The sequence below is a fragment of the Microchirus variegatus genome (genome assembly GCF_963457635.1).
Source record: "Microchirus variegatus genome assembly, chromosome: 2".
Classification (NCBI taxonomy): Eukaryota; Metazoa; Chordata; class Actinopteri; order Pleuronectiformes; family Soleidae; genus Microchirus; species Microchirus variegatus.
Genome location: NC_139803.1, coordinates 12,838,697 through 12,855,578, shown reverse-complemented (window position 1 = coordinate 12,855,578; position 16,882 = coordinate 12,838,697). Strand labels below are relative to the sequence as shown.

At 39.7% G+C, this 16,882-nt stretch overlaps 1 protein-coding gene across 1 annotated transcript; it reads right to left on the bottom strand.

Annotated features, from left to right (window-relative positions):
- Positions 1 to 778: 778 nt before the first annotated feature.
- tmprss2 (transmembrane serine protease 2) lies at positions 779 to 16,449 on the bottom strand (the record flags this gene model as incomplete). The annotated part of the gene is made up of 13 exons (XM_083910548.1): positions 779 to 955; positions 10,773 to 10,925; positions 11,009 to 11,151; positions 12,782 to 12,877; positions 12,967 to 13,133; positions 13,233 to 13,401; positions 13,502 to 13,545; positions 13,651 to 13,758; positions 14,219 to 14,348; positions 14,438 to 14,554; positions 14,638 to 14,730; positions 16,115 to 16,319; positions 16,435 to 16,449. The coding sequence occupies 13 exons, from the start codon at positions 16,447 to 16,449 to the stop codon at positions 779 to 781; spliced, it is 1,617 nt and encodes a 538-aa protein (XP_083766674.1).
- Positions 16,450 to 16,882: the final 433 nt, after the last annotated feature.

The window sequence follows — 16,882 nt, the reverse complement described above, 5'->3', positions numbered from 1 at the left end:
CCTTATCGGTGTGGTCATAAAAATGTATGAAGTCCTTTTATTCATTTTCCCTTCTCTTGCTGATCTCCCCCTTCTTTCTCTCTCTCTCTCTCTCTCTCTCTGTGTCTCGTCTGCAGAATTTTGTGTTTGTGTGTTAGAGAGAGAGAGACGGAGAGAAAGAAAGAAAGAAAGAGAGGAGCAGCAGGGTGGTAATGAAGGGCTACCTGACACATGCCACACACTACATCAAGCAGCATGAAGAGGGAGAGGAGGGGGAGAGGATGCAGTAAGAGGAAAATCAGTGGGTCACAATCTACGCAGAAAAACGTGTGAAATGTTTCTTTTATAGATAAAACCACGCAGGGACGCAGATTCAAGAAACATAATGGTGTTTGGATTACATGTTGTGTAACCTATAATCACTATTGCTGTCAGTATCCCATCACCGTGATCTACTATGTCGATGTCAATCTGTCTAGTTTACAGTGTCTTAATCTGGGTTTAATCCCCAGAACATATTTATGGAACTGTCAAGGAATTATGCAGCGGTAGCGTTGAGTATGACAGTGTGGGATTTTATAAGAGCTGGCGGGGCAATGCAAGATGATCCCACACATAAGGACATTATGCGCAACCTCTCATTGACACAATATCACAGAGATGTGGGGGGGGGCTTTCTTGCAAAGTGCTCTGTTGTTTCCACGGGGAGGACAGATGTTAGCCTCCGCTGTCCCACTGACAACATCTGCACAGCTGTGTCGTCGGCTGCCGCGCGCGCAAGCAGGAAAACAAGGCGCGATCAGCTCTTGAACCAGTGACAGCCGGGGGCAGGTCGGCACAGATGGCAGGACGCCGGGGTGTCAGGGAGACTGACACGGGGTGGGGCGGGTTGCAGGTAGAGAGCGGGGGCCTCCCATCTGGCCTCGGCGCTGGCACTCTGCCCTGGGGCATCTTCAGCGTTTACTCGACAGAATGCCTGTCAGGAGTTGGAAGTCACCTTGTGCAAAACATTGTACTCTCTTGGTGCTTTGACTGGATTTGAGGAGGATGGCAAGGATGGGGTGAGGAGGGAGGGTGGGAAATTAAACAGCTTCAGTCTGTACTAATATTAACAGAGTGGAGGGGAAAGAACTGTTTCTAAATAATGAATCCCAAGATAATAGCTTGTCCAACTTTATTTTAGCCTGATTCTGGTTAAGTTATAAAGAGAATGTTGTGAGGTTAATTAACTGCTTTGTCTCAGATACACAGACAGATGCCAGATAGGTTTGAAACAGACCTGGCCTGGCTAGGTTTAGGGAAGTGAAAGTGACCTTCATTATCTACATACTGTACACGCATTAAGAAAACATACAGAGGAGCATGTGTAAATAAAATGAAAATATTTTTTTTACTGTCAGTTGCTGAGAAATTGATTGTATGCACAACGTGGAAAACATAGTTTTGACACTGTCATAAAAATCTCTCCAGGATATTTTACACTTTTCAACACAAAATTGATTGTTTCAGGGTTTTTTTAGCTGATTTATGATCATTTTGATGAGCTGAATCCAAAAATCAGGTCAACTTTCTGAACAAAGCTACATATTTGTTTTTAACGTTTTTGTTGACATGTACGGGTATTTTCACACCATATGATGCAAAATTCTATCATATTTCTTGCAATAAACACATTCTGAAGATTTTGCATATGCCAACTTATGACTAATTGGATTTTTTTATAATATTACAAGTGAATGAAATGGCTTTGACTAGAAGATCTTGAAAAACAAGTGTGACTACACTAGTACTACTTCTGCTACATCTGCGGTGAATATACCATTGTTCCATTAAGCGTGCTTATTATGGTATTAAACTTGGTGAACAGGATAAAGCTTGGGCTAAATGTAATAAATTTAGTCAGAAGATCTGATTTTTTTTTTTTTTTATCAAATTAGCATAAAAACCTGACCTGATTGAGAAAAATGGATGTCATGTTTGGATTCCGCGGTGCAAAATGCTCCTAATTCAGTTGAAAAGACAATTTATTGTTTTTGTAACCCAGTTAATCATTCTAAGGCCTAAATCAAGGACACACATTGTTGAATGAAAAATATTATGGGTAATAAAGGTAATAACGTAATAAAGTAGTAAATAGTCCATCAATAGTCTGACTAAGCAAACCTACAGATCTACAGAATGGGACGCTGCTCAGCGGGGGCTCAGGTTCTGACCCCGGCTGTTCAGGGCAGAGGGCCAGCACAGAAGAAAAGCGCTTTACGGATGGACCATGTGTTCAGGTCATCTCTGCTCCTTCTCTCCTCTCCTTCTTCACAGCTCCCCTTTAATCCCAGCTTCCTCTCTTCCCTCTCCTTACACCACCTCACTCCCCCTCCCCCCTCCCCTTTACACTGTATATTGCTGGGGACATACGAACAGATGCCACAGTGTCTAAGACAGGCATTATGTTCTTAGAGGATGTCCTGGTAATTCTGTTTTTTGCGCGGGGCCAACCATGGTGTTTAGATGTGCGGAGAACAACAGGTAGCCATGTTGGCCTGGTCACGTGATCATGTGCAGCAGTCTTTGAAAAACAAGATCTTCAACAGCCAGAGGGGTCACATGTCTGTTTGTAGAGTGTGGCAAGGAGATGGGAATAATAATATTCACACAGACAGATGCATTGTTAAATAAGTATAATGTCCTAATAGTATCATTGTTATCTAGGGGATAACTAAATGGTATTCAGGGATATCTAAATGAGAGTGTGCCAACAGCAGCGTTTAGTGCTGTATTTTATAACATGTTACTCATCAAGAATTTAAAACTGGGGGAGCAGGACTTCGTCGGCGATAAGAAAATGTGTCACTCACGGAGACTCGGTGGAGAAAGTGGTTTGACAGACCCTGAGGGGGCCACACTGACCTAAATACAAAAATTGTCAACAGAAAGCGTTCACTGACCACCAACACAGGGGAGACAAACATTCAACTCTACAAATAACCGTGTGAAAAACACCTGATCTGGGGGGGTCCACATCTCCAGAGGCCATTTTAATGTTTCATACAGGACACAATCCATGACAGCTGTGAAGAACCACAGTAGCAGATAAACTGATGCTTTCTACATATGTGCAAAATACATGTTTATCCTCCCTCAGAGTAGATCAGGCTTTCAGTAACTAGCTGGCTTACTTATTGTTTTAAATCCCTTTGTTATTCCTATTGTTTAAGTATGTGAGGATTTAGACAGATGTTTATCTCTGATTGTTTATGTCCGTATGTTTTTTTTTTTTTTTACACGAGGGCTGAAAAGAGATTGTTAAGATTGAATGTTAACCCTTCCAGGGTAGAAGATTTTGCCACATGCTCACTCTCACTCACCACTGAGGACTGACGCCACCATGTGGTCAGCAGAGGCAGAGTCCAGAGTGAATCCTGCAAACTCTGCTTGTTGTTTTATCGATAGATAGATAATAAATCTTTGGAAGGCTCATCCGAAGAACCACATGTTTTGATGCTATATGTGTGTATGTATATGTATACAATGCATATATAATTTATTGTATTTAAGTAGTGAATGCAAAGATTATTATATGCAAATATTGTGAATACAAACATGATATTATAACCAGTCCATTATAACAATGAGCTTATGGCTGTTTTTTATCATTATTACTATTATTAATATTTAGATTAATGTTTTAAAGTTTTATTTCTCGATATTTCGTAAAAAAAAAAAAAAGTATAGTTTAACTAGGCCTACAATGATGATCAATCAATGACTCGGTTTGAGTGTTTTTTTCCAATTATTAGAATTAAGCATTTACATTTTTTTTAGCTTCTTAAATGTGAATATTTTCTGGTTTCTTTGCTCAACATAATAAAGAAATCATTAAAACTGAATCATTTTTGTTTGTGGACCAAACAAGACATTTGAGAAAGTCATCATCATCGAAATGAGTTCTCCAATTATCGAAAAAATAATTGACAGATTAACTGATTACGAAAATAATTGTTAGTTTCAGCACTAGGTTTCAACCTACAAATCTCACAGATCAGCATATGATGTAACGTCACCCTTCAAAGGTGACTATAGGTGTATTCCATTGGTTAAGTATAAAACCAGAGAAAACAGACTTGCAGAATCCTGCTCAAAAACACGGAGAATTTCCTCAACCAACTGCAGCCAAATACCTCGACACACTTAGGAAGAATTGTCTTAATAACCTTTGCGGCGTGTATAAAAGCAGCGAACACAAGCACGTGTCTTGTGAGCTGTGGACTGCACCCGTAGCTTACTACTGGTTGACCTACAAAACCAGTGAGAGTGCTGATGTTCATCACAACCGCGGGACCCTGGTGTGTCGTAAAGACTCATGCTGAGCTGACAGTCTATGAGGCTTGACGCATGACATCGACCTCGCGAAAGAATTGGGTGGGTGGGTGTGTGGGGAGGGTGGATAAACACACAGCTGCCCAGTAACAAGCGCTCTCTCTTTTCATTGGCTGCAGACGAATGTTGCATTGATCACACTCTTTCTGCAAAATGACACATGGGTTTGATCCACACACACACACACATACAGGATTACAGTAACACGCTCGTGTGTGCACGTCCGCAATCTTTACACACAATACATGCACACAGCTGATATTCACACACTGACAAAGTGATGGTGAGAACACAGACAGAATCACACCACTAAGTCTCTTTTTTTTTTCTTCCTTAAATATCCTCTGAGAATTTATTCCCCCCCCCCACTCAAGATTAGCACTTAGCCCCTAGTAACAGCGCTGTCATTGTGTTGTTACACTTCGCTCACTGCGGTTCATACTTCGCATCAACACCGTCTCCTTTTGCAGACTCAGTGACTGAATCACACATCGCCTCTTTACGCCTCTAATTGAGAAGTGAAATGTCATTTTCACAGTCAATCTTACTCTGTCACTAAATTAGATAAATAGACAAAACAGGCTTTCAAAATGGAAAACATCTTTTTTTTAAGCAACATCTTTGCTACTAGACTACATTGGACAACTTATCCCATTAGTTGTATGAATGTTCTATATATCTTATTGCAGAGACAGCCATGATTTTCACGTGTACTGCTCACATGTAAATTGCAGCCAAATATAAATTGGGATAGACCGATTATCGGCACCGATATTCTGCATTTTGACATGTTGCAAAACTGTAAAGCTGTTTAATAAACATATGCTTAAAGGCATTTAAACAAAGTTGAGTGTTGGTGTTTGTATTATTCAAAATTATCCAATATTTAAATTTTTACTGCGGCTCCAAATGTCGGTTATTGGCCTCCTTGACTACTAATAATCGGTATTATATCAGCCATGAAAAACCATATCGGTCTATCTCTAATATAAATATCATACAAGATCGCCTGCTTTCTGTGGCTACAGTATATATAAGAAGCTAATCAACAGAACGGTGCAGAAGTGCATTTAGAGTTTGTATCAACTCCTTACATGTTTTTATACGACCACAAACGTTACAGTGAGAATAAATGACAAAATTAACAAATTCACAATGTGGTAAAGCAAACACTTAGCTTGGTTAAGCACCTGTGGACTACAGCATGATGGAGTATGTGCAAGACACAACTCTTCAGCTTTGACTGAGTCAGGAGATCCAGTGAAAAATGGTTTGCTCAAACCCCTGGGTTTCCCTGATCTTTCTATGTCAAAAAAAAAAAGGCAAATAGATGAAAGGTGATCCCCCCACAGTGGGGGATGACGCAACAAGGGTCCTCACGCTAAGCAGGCTGCTATTCAAATGAGTGGCTAATTGTGGCATCTGTTAACCCGTTGAAGAGGCGTCAGTGCCATATCACAGGTTTGTTAATTGGCACAAACAGGTAGCAGATGCAGTCTCTGGAACTGAGCATCTGCCAATTAGCAAGCCAACCCTCCATGCACAGCCAAGAAGATGCAGGGAAATCAGAGAGGAGAGGAAAATACAGCATCTGACCTCCTCCTCCCAACCAATTGCACACAGCTGGAGTGACACAGTTTACTTTTAAATATTACTTTTAAATGACTTGCCAGGCGTTCTGAAATCAAAAGCATGGTGTGTGACACAGCAAATATGGTGTCCTGTCCCCGTCATGCTTTGCTCTACCTTTTGCACAGATGCTTAATCAGCCCTGTCACACCCTGCTCTACAGTTTTCTGCATCTTGTCGTAGGGCAGTACACACATCCTCTGCCTGTCACCGTGATAGAGGTGATGTTGCTGTTCTGTCCCAGAACATCCATAGCCATCACCTTTATCAGATGACCCAGTCTCATTTAGCCGGGCCTCTCTGAGATCGTCTTGCAAATTTGCAAGCTGCAATGTTGTCACTGACCCTATGAGGGTGGGGGGGTGACGAGGTTAATACTGAAGTTGGCAGATTATTGGTGCAATATATACAACATATTTATTCTGCACAGAACTACTATTACCCCCCGAATTACCAACACAGCCTGCAGTCTGTGGTTTATGTCTGGTTTATGACCACACACGCACACAAAAAAGAAAGAACCAATGGCGTCTTCTAATGTCTGTTTGTCCAATACTTTGGTTATGTGTTATAAAAATAGTGTTATATATATATATATATATTTTTTTTTTTTTATGAAAAAAAAGTGTTATATCGTGTTATAATAGTGTTACTTAATATACTTGGGGTAACTGTAGCTACGCAGTGAAGGGAACAGCAGCATATGTGATTGGCACATCCAGGACTACTCTTCCATTATTCTACACGGTACATTATTAATATGAATTTCACTTACGCCAATGCTGTGATATGAGACTGGATTATTTATATTTTAGACAATCTTTTTTTGTGATAAGGCACATGAGTTTTCTTATCTTTGTGTATTGAATACTGCATTGTATTAAGTGAATAACATTATTTAGACTTGTCAGATAGTTTTGGCTGTTAACCTGTTTGCCTGTAGCCATATACCTGTGTATGCTCAATGTTAATATCCTTTTAACTTTTATTGATATTGTCCAGTCCCACCTGGATAGCGTATACTAAAATGAGCTGAATTTCTTTCTTTTTTTGTTGGTGTTAAGAGGTTTTTATTGCCTAAGTATACAACTCGATAAATATATTGAAAAAAAGGGCTTTTCAAACCCTGGTGACTAAATTTGTAGATATTCTTGAGTTACATATTTTAGGTAAACTCGGTTTGCATCGGGACATAAATTATCTACTCGTCCAAAGTCCAAATAAAACTGTACTGTACCTCGCTCACACCGTTTCTTGCTTCATCCTCTCTGTGCTTTTCTTCTCTCAGTGTTGCTGATGTGGGTTCATCTCTTGTAGAGTGTACAGATGGCTGTCTTCTTTTAGAGCCGTGTTCAATTCTTCTGCAAACAAAAAACCCCCCCCGAAAACACCCGGTTGTAGTTTTACAGCTCAAAAGGCATTTCATATTCACATATTCACATGTTAGGACCTTACCTGACCAATACATCGCCCTTAAGGGCCAAAAATCAGTCCCAATGAATAAAACATATTAGCATTAAGCAATATTAGCACAGCTGTGTCTGATGATCTGATTGCATTAATTTGATTAGTTTCACCTGTGTCACCTTTCCCTGCTGTGACCTGCCATGTAAAAGGCCTATAAGCCAAGTCACTGCACAGCAACCATGTTGTGATGTTCTATAAAACACACACGTGTTACTTATCACATTAATGACGCCACTGCTCAGGAAGCTGAATGGAACTCATTCATTTTATAATTTACACCAATGATTTTCTACAATTTGACCTCTGTTGTGAAGTTTGCAGAGTTTTTATCAAAAATAATGAGAAATGAATACATTAAACTTCGGTGTAAACTCCGTTGAAGTTAATTTACCTCTCACTTTTGATAATTATCTCATTGAAACACTGTTACATATCATAAAAATGCAATTACACGCGACAACTGCAGGCTGTTTCCTGGCTGGTTTGCTAGCTCGCTAACATTCACAGTTTGTCCTCAGTTCCACAGAAACACTTTAACTGTGAACTTTAACAATAACGCAACTTGTAAAGAAAAGGGCCCTTCAAACATTAGCATCACAACAACTGTTAGCCTCTCACCTGCTCATTCTGAGGACACTTCTTCTGACTTTTACAACCTTTGCTGCAGTTTCACGAGACGTGGAGCGATGCAGTGCATAAGGCGACACTGACACCTGTCGGTAATTTTATGGTATTACAACGAGACATCAAAATCAGTCATATGTATATTAATAAGATCTGCATCATGTTTTATTATTTATTTTATAAATCAATGAATAAGAGTTTTTTTATTTATTATTTTAAAATATGTAATTTTATATATATGTATACATACATACCCAATTACCCATGATGTGTCTCTATATGGCTGTAATATCAATTAAAGATATATTTAAAATTTACAAAAAAATATGATAGCTTACAAATTTGCCTTTTTATGCCACATAAAAAAGCATTAAAAAATAGTCCTTGATTGTACAGGGTTGAACTGATTTTTTATTTTTATTTCAAAAAGGACAAGCACAAAAAAGTTCCTCTCCAGTTTTCCTCTTATGGCCATCAATAGTCCAAAAAGTTATTACAACTACATATCATTATGTAATATTTAATATTATAACTTGAAAGAAAAAAACAAAAAAACATCAGTGCATTATTGTTCCTAAAAAAAAAAGAACACAAACAAGTCAAGTAGAACAGAACAGGAGACTATTTATCATGAGCTAAAGCTCACAGATAATCGATGCCATGACTTCAGTTCTGGCTGTGATTAATCCATAATTAGACTTTGTAGAAATGCACATAGATAGTGGATATCTTAAGAGTTTATAACTGCACCACGTCTCCATGGTAACACCTTGCTGTTGATTAGCAGTTGGGTTGGAGAACCTGACAGAGAATTTTGCATTCAAACGTGTCTGATTACATCTATTGTTCATTTAATATAAGGCCTAACATAAAGATGACCATTTTCTAGACTGTGAAAGCCTCTGGTCTCATTCTCTATAATGGTTGATGCCCCTTCCTTCTCAAAAAGTCTTCTAGATGTCCATTTCCTGTTTTTATTATTATAATTATTGCACATATGGGGAGAATAACACATATTCAAATACTATGTGTTATATGTTATCACAGAGAAAATAGGTAAGACGCTCACTGATGCAAAACAAAACTATGGCTAACTTCTTAAATAACTTTCGTAGAAATTCTACTACGATAAAATGAAATAACGATTTTGAAAACAGTGAAAAACAAAACAACAGATTAAAAAAACCTGATCTCAAAATGAATCAAAAACTGCCCTGAACCGGGATTGGGTGGTTTGACTAGGCAAATGACGGCCGACTATTGTTTATGTTCGATTTGTCTTCTGCGCTCAGAGGTTTGACTTCATTTGCCTGGAGAGCTGCAGTCGCTTAAACACTGAAGGTTATGTCATCACTCTGCCTTGTTCATTCAAAATCGCAGATGTTGATTCAAATGTAAAGCAAAAAATAAAAGACGAGTTGTATTTGTATATATATAAAAAAAACAACCTCTGATATAGAGCTTTTGTGATTCTGAATGAAAGGAGACTGACTCCCTTAGTACATGTGCAAATACAAATTATTTATAGTATACAAATAAATGAAACTGCACACTAGTGGCACGAGGCTGTACTACTGCAGTGCGGTTTCCTGCAAATCTATCCAATCATAAAATGAGAGGGAAGACTTTTTAAATGGTTATTGCTGCATACTAAGTCCAGCCATACTGTACGCCCCTGATTTCACTGTTCCCTTTAAAACATTCTATATTGTACAAGTGGAGAGGCAGCAGGTGGATGCAGGACTGCAGGCGGAGTTTTCCCAGTGTGTGTAATAACAGTCAAATGAACTGCAGGCAAACATTTACATCTACAGAACATTTAATGTCGCAACGTCAAACCGAAACCCAGCTCTGTGTGCAAAAAAAAAAAAAGAAAAAAAGATTTTGTTCAAGTATATTGTTGATATTGAAAATGATATAATCAGTTTTGCTTTACACATCTTCCTGTTCAAGAAGTTCCAGCGCAGTCTCAGATTCAAAGTGCAAAGTGTTTAAGTAGCGCTGCTTATGGGAAGAGGTATGCCTCCAGTTGTGTTTGTGACGTCGCCATCAGTCATCCTGTTTGAATAAAAACAAACAACAACACAAGAATTAGACGCCTGGTGTGAGAATTATCATTTATCTTCTGACAAAATCTGCCAACTGGAAACTTTAACTTCACATCAGGACTCAGATTGCACCAATTACCAAACCTGAGAATCTCAGAAATGTCATGCTGATCTAGTTTAAATACTACTTACAAACATGTTTGCCATAAAAATGAGTATCTCAGGGCTGGACCATAATTCAATAACAACATAGAGTAGCAAGAAAAAGCACTGTATGTGAACGTATTATTATTTCAATTGTTAGTCAAATACATCATAATCCATAATAATCATTGTGACTCAGATTTTCTGAAAAATGAATGCAAAAAAACAGGAAATTATAAAGGGTTTATATACTTTTTCTTGCCACTGTATATTGTGATATCATTTCTGATAGTTTTTAGTTTCGTCTTTTTTCTGTCCATTAAATTTGGCCGTATCACCCAGCCTATCACCTACATCTTTCTATCTTCTTTGCACCTCTCATGAATCAGCTGGACGATTGAAGCATATTATGACAACAGAAAAGCCACAGCATTGATCTCTAAAATAACTCCACATCAGCTGTAAAAGAACTAAAGCTCTTTTCTCTACTGCATTAACATACCGTACCTGCATTTGTCTGTACACCCAGTCGAGAAAGTAGGTCACATTGCCATAGACGCCCGGCTTGTTCTTCGCAGCACATCCGTAGCCCCAGCTCGTTTCCCCTGCCAGCCACCATACATTTCCCTCCTTGGCCACTAGAGGCCCTCCACTGTCACCCTGCAATAAAGAAATTCATAATATCTCGGGTTACTTTAAGACAGTTGGGTGTAGCGTGCCTGTGCGTGTGCTCGACTTATTACCTGACACGAGTCGACTCCTCCCGCCAGTTTCCCAGCACAGATCATGTTCTCTGTGACTTTTCCGTCCAACACGAGTCTTCTGTTACAGGTCTGTCTGCTGTATATAGTCACCTGTGCCTGATAGAGTTTGTCAGGGGTAGATCCTGAGGAAAAACCCAGAGTTAGTGCAGCCAAAGTGTTCAAAGAGTCATAGCCACGCTCTTGCTTTAAAGGTCCAGTGTGTTTTTTTGGTTTTTTTTTCCCCCATAATGATTTTATGTGTTAAAGAAATACTAGTCGAAAGGGAATGACTGTTTTTTATTATTATGTTGCCCAATCAGGTGACAGTCATGGGTCTAGCTCCACCCGGACCGTACCATTTTTGTACTTTTCTGTGCGACAAAAACAAACGTAATGTACTGAGGTGAGGAATATTTAGCTTGTAAATGTCAATAAACGTTTCCAAATATTACACACTGTACCTTTAAAGGTGACATATGTAAGAATGTGGCCAAAACGGTTACTACATTCAAATTCAAAATACCGAGGTCTTTTAGCTTTCGTTTTCTGATATAACTGGCAACCCGTGGTTGCTTGGCAGCTGAGACTCTACTGAGTCTCTAATGAGTCTCAGCTGAAACAAACAGTTCAGTCACTGCTGAGAACGCTGTGTTTTATTGTAATCTCGGGGCTCAACGAGATCTCTGAAAATCCCGTAATAGTTACATAAGCACCGGTTCTCCTGAACAACCGATCGTCCTGCTCCGGGCGGTAGTCCGGGCACATCTGGTTGCGTACATTGAACCGCAGAAGAAGAATAACGTCCGTTGTGGAGGTGTTTCACGAGCAACAGTGTCTTCTGACTCTGGGTCTGACTCCGGTTTAAAGTCATAAAAGGGACTGCGGCGGGGAGTCGTGACGAAGCTATTTTTAAACACTGTTAAAACAATGTTTTGATAATGAGGAGCAGTGCATCCACCGTTCCAGAGGGGGGCGCTGCGCTTCTGAGAACGGATGTGCTGGATAGTACTGGCCAATCACAAGACTCTTTCTTCTGGGGGTGAAAGTTCACTCTGAAATCTCGCAGCAGAAAAACACCGTCAGAAAAGAGGATTTCTATCGGCTCGTTTACAGAAACTAGGAGGTTTTTGACCATAAAAACAAGTTAATATATGTAAGTAGACCTCCATAACTAACATTTATGTGCAACAGGACCACTCTATGTGAGCTTTAAGAGGATTTTATGGCCAGTTGCTTGAGAATTATTACATAATGCACCCTTAAGATAAAAAAAAAAACAGGTGAGGTAAGAATATATATTGAATAACCACTAGGGGGCGACTTGGCTAAGTCAACTTCTCACTTGATTTACAACACCAGTAAACATTTTCCTGAGGATTAATGGTCTCAGTTGCTAATTTCAGGCCTTCCATGGAGACGCCATGTAGGAGTAGTAGCTAGCTTCTGTATGGAGTTTGCATATTCTCCCCATGTATGTGTGAGTTTTTTCTGGGTAAAAACATGCAGAGGTTAATTGGACACTCTAGATTGCCCATAGTTGTGAATGTGAGAGTGACTGGTCGTTGGCATTAGGGTGGACAGCCTTTTGCCCCATCTCAGCAGCTTGGATTGGCTCCAGCTGTCCCGCGACCCTCATGTGGAGGATAAAGGGGTACAAAAAAATGGACACCAGTGGACTGACAGCGGGTGCCCAACATGGCTCCAGGGGGAAAACAGCCACCATCTGTATTCACACAATCACAATTGGACATATTCATTTAGCTCTGAGCTCACCAGATGAGCGCAAGGCTCCCCATCCTGTGATCCAGGCCTGACGTTCAGCTGCTAGGTCAACTCCTTCGTTGGGGAGACACACTGGTTTCACTGCGCCTGAAAAACAGTAATTATTGCCATTATCTCACATGTCTCATCATCATTACATCTAATTAAAAAAATGCATTTTATTGGCATGCACTTACTCGATAAAGTCAGAGGTGTAGTGAGCCTTAATAGGGCGATGTCGTTGTCGCTAGTTTCTGGGTCATAGTTTTCATGATTTATGATTTTTTGAACAGGTTTTCCAGAAGTCATATCGCGGAGGCTCACACCACCAGCGTAGACCTTCCAGTCCAGAGGATTGGAGTAACTGTCACGGGAAAGAGAGAAAGAGCAAGGTTTGCTTCCAAAATATCAACCAAAAAATACATAAAGGATGGCAATAATCGTGCAGAGAAATGAAACTCACCGTTGGAAGCAGTGGGCAGCAGATAGGATCCAGTAAGGGCTGATGATGGAGCCTCCACAAAGATGCTGACGATTAATCTGAAGACTGACCTGCCAAGGCCAGGCTCCAAAGTTTGCCTGTGTACCACCTACGATACGTGAACTAGGGGCTGCTGAGCTCTTTCCACATTCTAAAAATGGAGGAAATGCTTTAGTTTTTTTCATGAGAAAAAAAAAAAAAACGTACTTTCCATTCTACATATCACATATTTCAGAGTCCAAGTTGCTTACCAACACAAGTAAGTGCGACAGCTTCGTTGGAATTGCAACTTTTGCTGAAAAAGACAAAAACTTAAGATATTTAAGACAGCAAAATATTTGACATGTATGAAAGAGTTAGACATTGCACACACTGAGGAAGTCAAAGAAAAATCCATTACCTGTAAACGAGCTGTGGCAGTATATTCCAGTCATGGCTACTTCCATACTTTAGCTTCATGTAACCTTCGGAAGATGTACGGATTTTGCTGTAGGACACATAATCCTTCCTGAGGGACAGGGACAGAGGAGAGAGTCTCAAACAACCATTCACCTACAGTTAATTTATCGCCACATATGCGTGTTTTTGGACTGTGGGAGAGTACCCGGAGAATATGCAAACTCCATGCACAAAGGTCCCAAACATTCTTCCTGCAAAAGCAAAATTGCTAACCATTGCGTCAACTGAACTCATTTGAATGTAACAGATATGTATTCATATTAAAAAATTCTGCACGGATCTTAGTCTGTCTTGTAACTCAGTGACAAATGAAGGCAGACAATAGATACCCTTCATGCCTTCCTTACATTGCCACTTACCTTCAAATAATCATTTCAGTATCATATGATAGCGTTATTTCTGTAGTTTTTCTTATCCGACAAGGATTCATTGAGAGGAAATATACCCTTAATACTTGGAATTGTAAACCCAGGCTTTAAATTTGTGTGCATCACTTGGACAGGACAGACCTCGTGTAGCCTATCTCCATGCACGCAGCGGTTCCAAAGTCGTTGTCCCAGTAATCCGCGCACACGGGCAGCCACGCATCGCCGTCTGTTGTGTAACTTTCCAGTATGAAGTTGCTGCCTTTCAGACGAACTGTGGAGCAGACCAGAGTGTGTTCAGTGATTTAAAAAATAAAAAAAAACAGTCGTTGCTAATGGGACAGTATGAGAGGAAGATCGTACAGCACTGAGATTCATCCTCTCCGTACGGACAGTCTCTGCTTCCGTCACACCACTGTGACAGGCTCAAACAATTCCCTCCAGGTCGACACTGTTTCCCCAGTGAACACTTGTAGGATACTGCAAACACAGAGGACACACATCATTTTTCAGCACGCGAGCAGGAGCACACAGGATTTTTATAGACGTTGAGCTGGACTTACAGAAGTACCACAGCAAGACGCCGATCACTGCCAAGACAAGCGCCACAAACAGAATCGCACCCACGATGTAGTTCCACGGACATTTCTTTTTTCCTGTTAAGGTCAGAAACAAATTTTTACTCATTATGACTAAATAAAATCAGATGAAGAGTTGGTAATGGTCTGTATTTATTTTCAAGTCTTGATGAACTTGCTTTACACTACAGTTTTGGGGGTTAAGTGTCTTGCTCAAGGACACGTAGACTAGCAGAGCCAGGAATTGAACCCACAACCTTCCAATTGAAAGACAACGTGCCCTACCACTGAATGACCATGGCTCAATGCTAAATTCTCACTTTTTTAATACTTCTTAAACGGGTAAGGTAAAGTACAATTTATATGAGAAAATTACTTTTTATACTTAAAGGTGCCATATGTAAGAATGTGGCCAAAAACGGTTACTACATTCAAATTCAAAATACTGAGGTCTTTTAGGTTTTGTTTTCTGACGAAACTGGAAACTCGTGGTTGCTCGGCAGCTGAGACTCTACTGACTGCAATGAGACTGAGACTCTACTGACTGCCACCTACCGCCTATAGACGGCGGTAGGTGGCGCCACATGCCAAAACATAAACATGATTTGCAGTCCGCAAAATACTTTTTTTAATGCAAATATTTTGGCTGTACTGTTGTTGTTGGTGAGTTCAGTTTGTTATATGAACATTATTCCTGAGTCTCTGTGACATATTAGAAGGATTTTATGTCCAGTTGCTTTAGATTTATTACATAATGCGCCTTTAAGTACATTAAATGTCATATACTTTAAGACTTTTACATAAGTACTATTATAAAAAAAAAGTGACTTCAAGTTCTACCAAAGTCTTTTTCTGGTAACATACTGGAAAACCGTCATACTGCACAGACTTAATAGGATGAAGTTCAAATCTTAGAGTAGTTTGACTTACAATAATAAAGGTGCAGTGCATTATGGGGGTGATATACTGTAGATATCATGATAATATTTTAATTATGGTTTTATGATACAAATGGGAGAGACAACTTGCAAGAGAGCAATGTCCAATTTATTTTTATTTCTTCACGCATATCTAAGAAATCAAAGTGCAATAAAATGAGCATGCTAATTTACCATTACATGCTATTAAATCCTAGCCATTTAAGCTCCAAATGGCATGGCATTATTATATAACAGTGTCAAAAATTGCTGGTTGTAACAATTAAAAACAGAGTTAATAATTGTGGACCTATCAGAAAGGAGGTTTATTCTCCTCTCTTATGAATTTAACATTTGCTTTATAAAAGTGGATTGTGTCAAAATGTCCCTGTCTCATTTCCAAGCAAGTGAAACGGTGTGCTGCATTCCTCTCAGCTTTTATGAGTGTGTATATATTTACCCTGTGACTGAGTGCAGAAGTTAATGTTTACTTACTCTATTTCTTCCAGCTGCGATCACTGAAGAGAAGTCAAATATGACTGTACCTTTCTCTTGTCCCATGCTCAGTGGTAGGGGTGAAGTCGCTGAAGTGTACTGGGTGTTGACGGGCGCTGAGGTCACATTAACGTAGGTGGGAGGGTAGACCTGCTGCTGCTGCTGCTGCTGCTGCTGCTGCCCCACACTGTTGTACGGAGGAGGTCGTCCATTGTCGTGCTGGAACCCTGCGTTGTCATAGACGATCTCAATGCCCTACAGATAAAGTGAGGAACAGAGTGAGGTAACGAGGTACAAATCATAGTCATAGATTCTACAAAAGGTTCACCAAAAGACAAAGTGTGAAAGAAGTGAGTCACACTGAGTTTACCTGATTGTTATTCATATTGAAACTTGTCGTGGCGCGTGAGCTGGAAAACTGCTTCTACTGCTCAAAATGTGAAATAAATTAAAATGTAAATACAAAAATGTGAAAAATGTGATACAAAATACATTGAATATTAAGCTTTATGTAACAAAGCGATTACCACACTGTCTAATGGTATTAAATACAGTATAAATCATACATACAGTATTGTCAAACTCTCTAATCTAATGAACTTTGAAAAGTAAACAGAACATGTTACAAATATTACAACACAACTACAAATATCTCTCAACTCACATTACCTGGCAGGCTGTTTTAATCCGAGTTAATCAGAGTCTCTTCTTACCTTGAAACTGCCACAGATTCCTTCAGCTCTCAAACTCGATGTGTTCCTCCACTTCCCCGTTTTCCACGTTCACTCCACAACTCTCAGTGTAATCGACCGTCACAA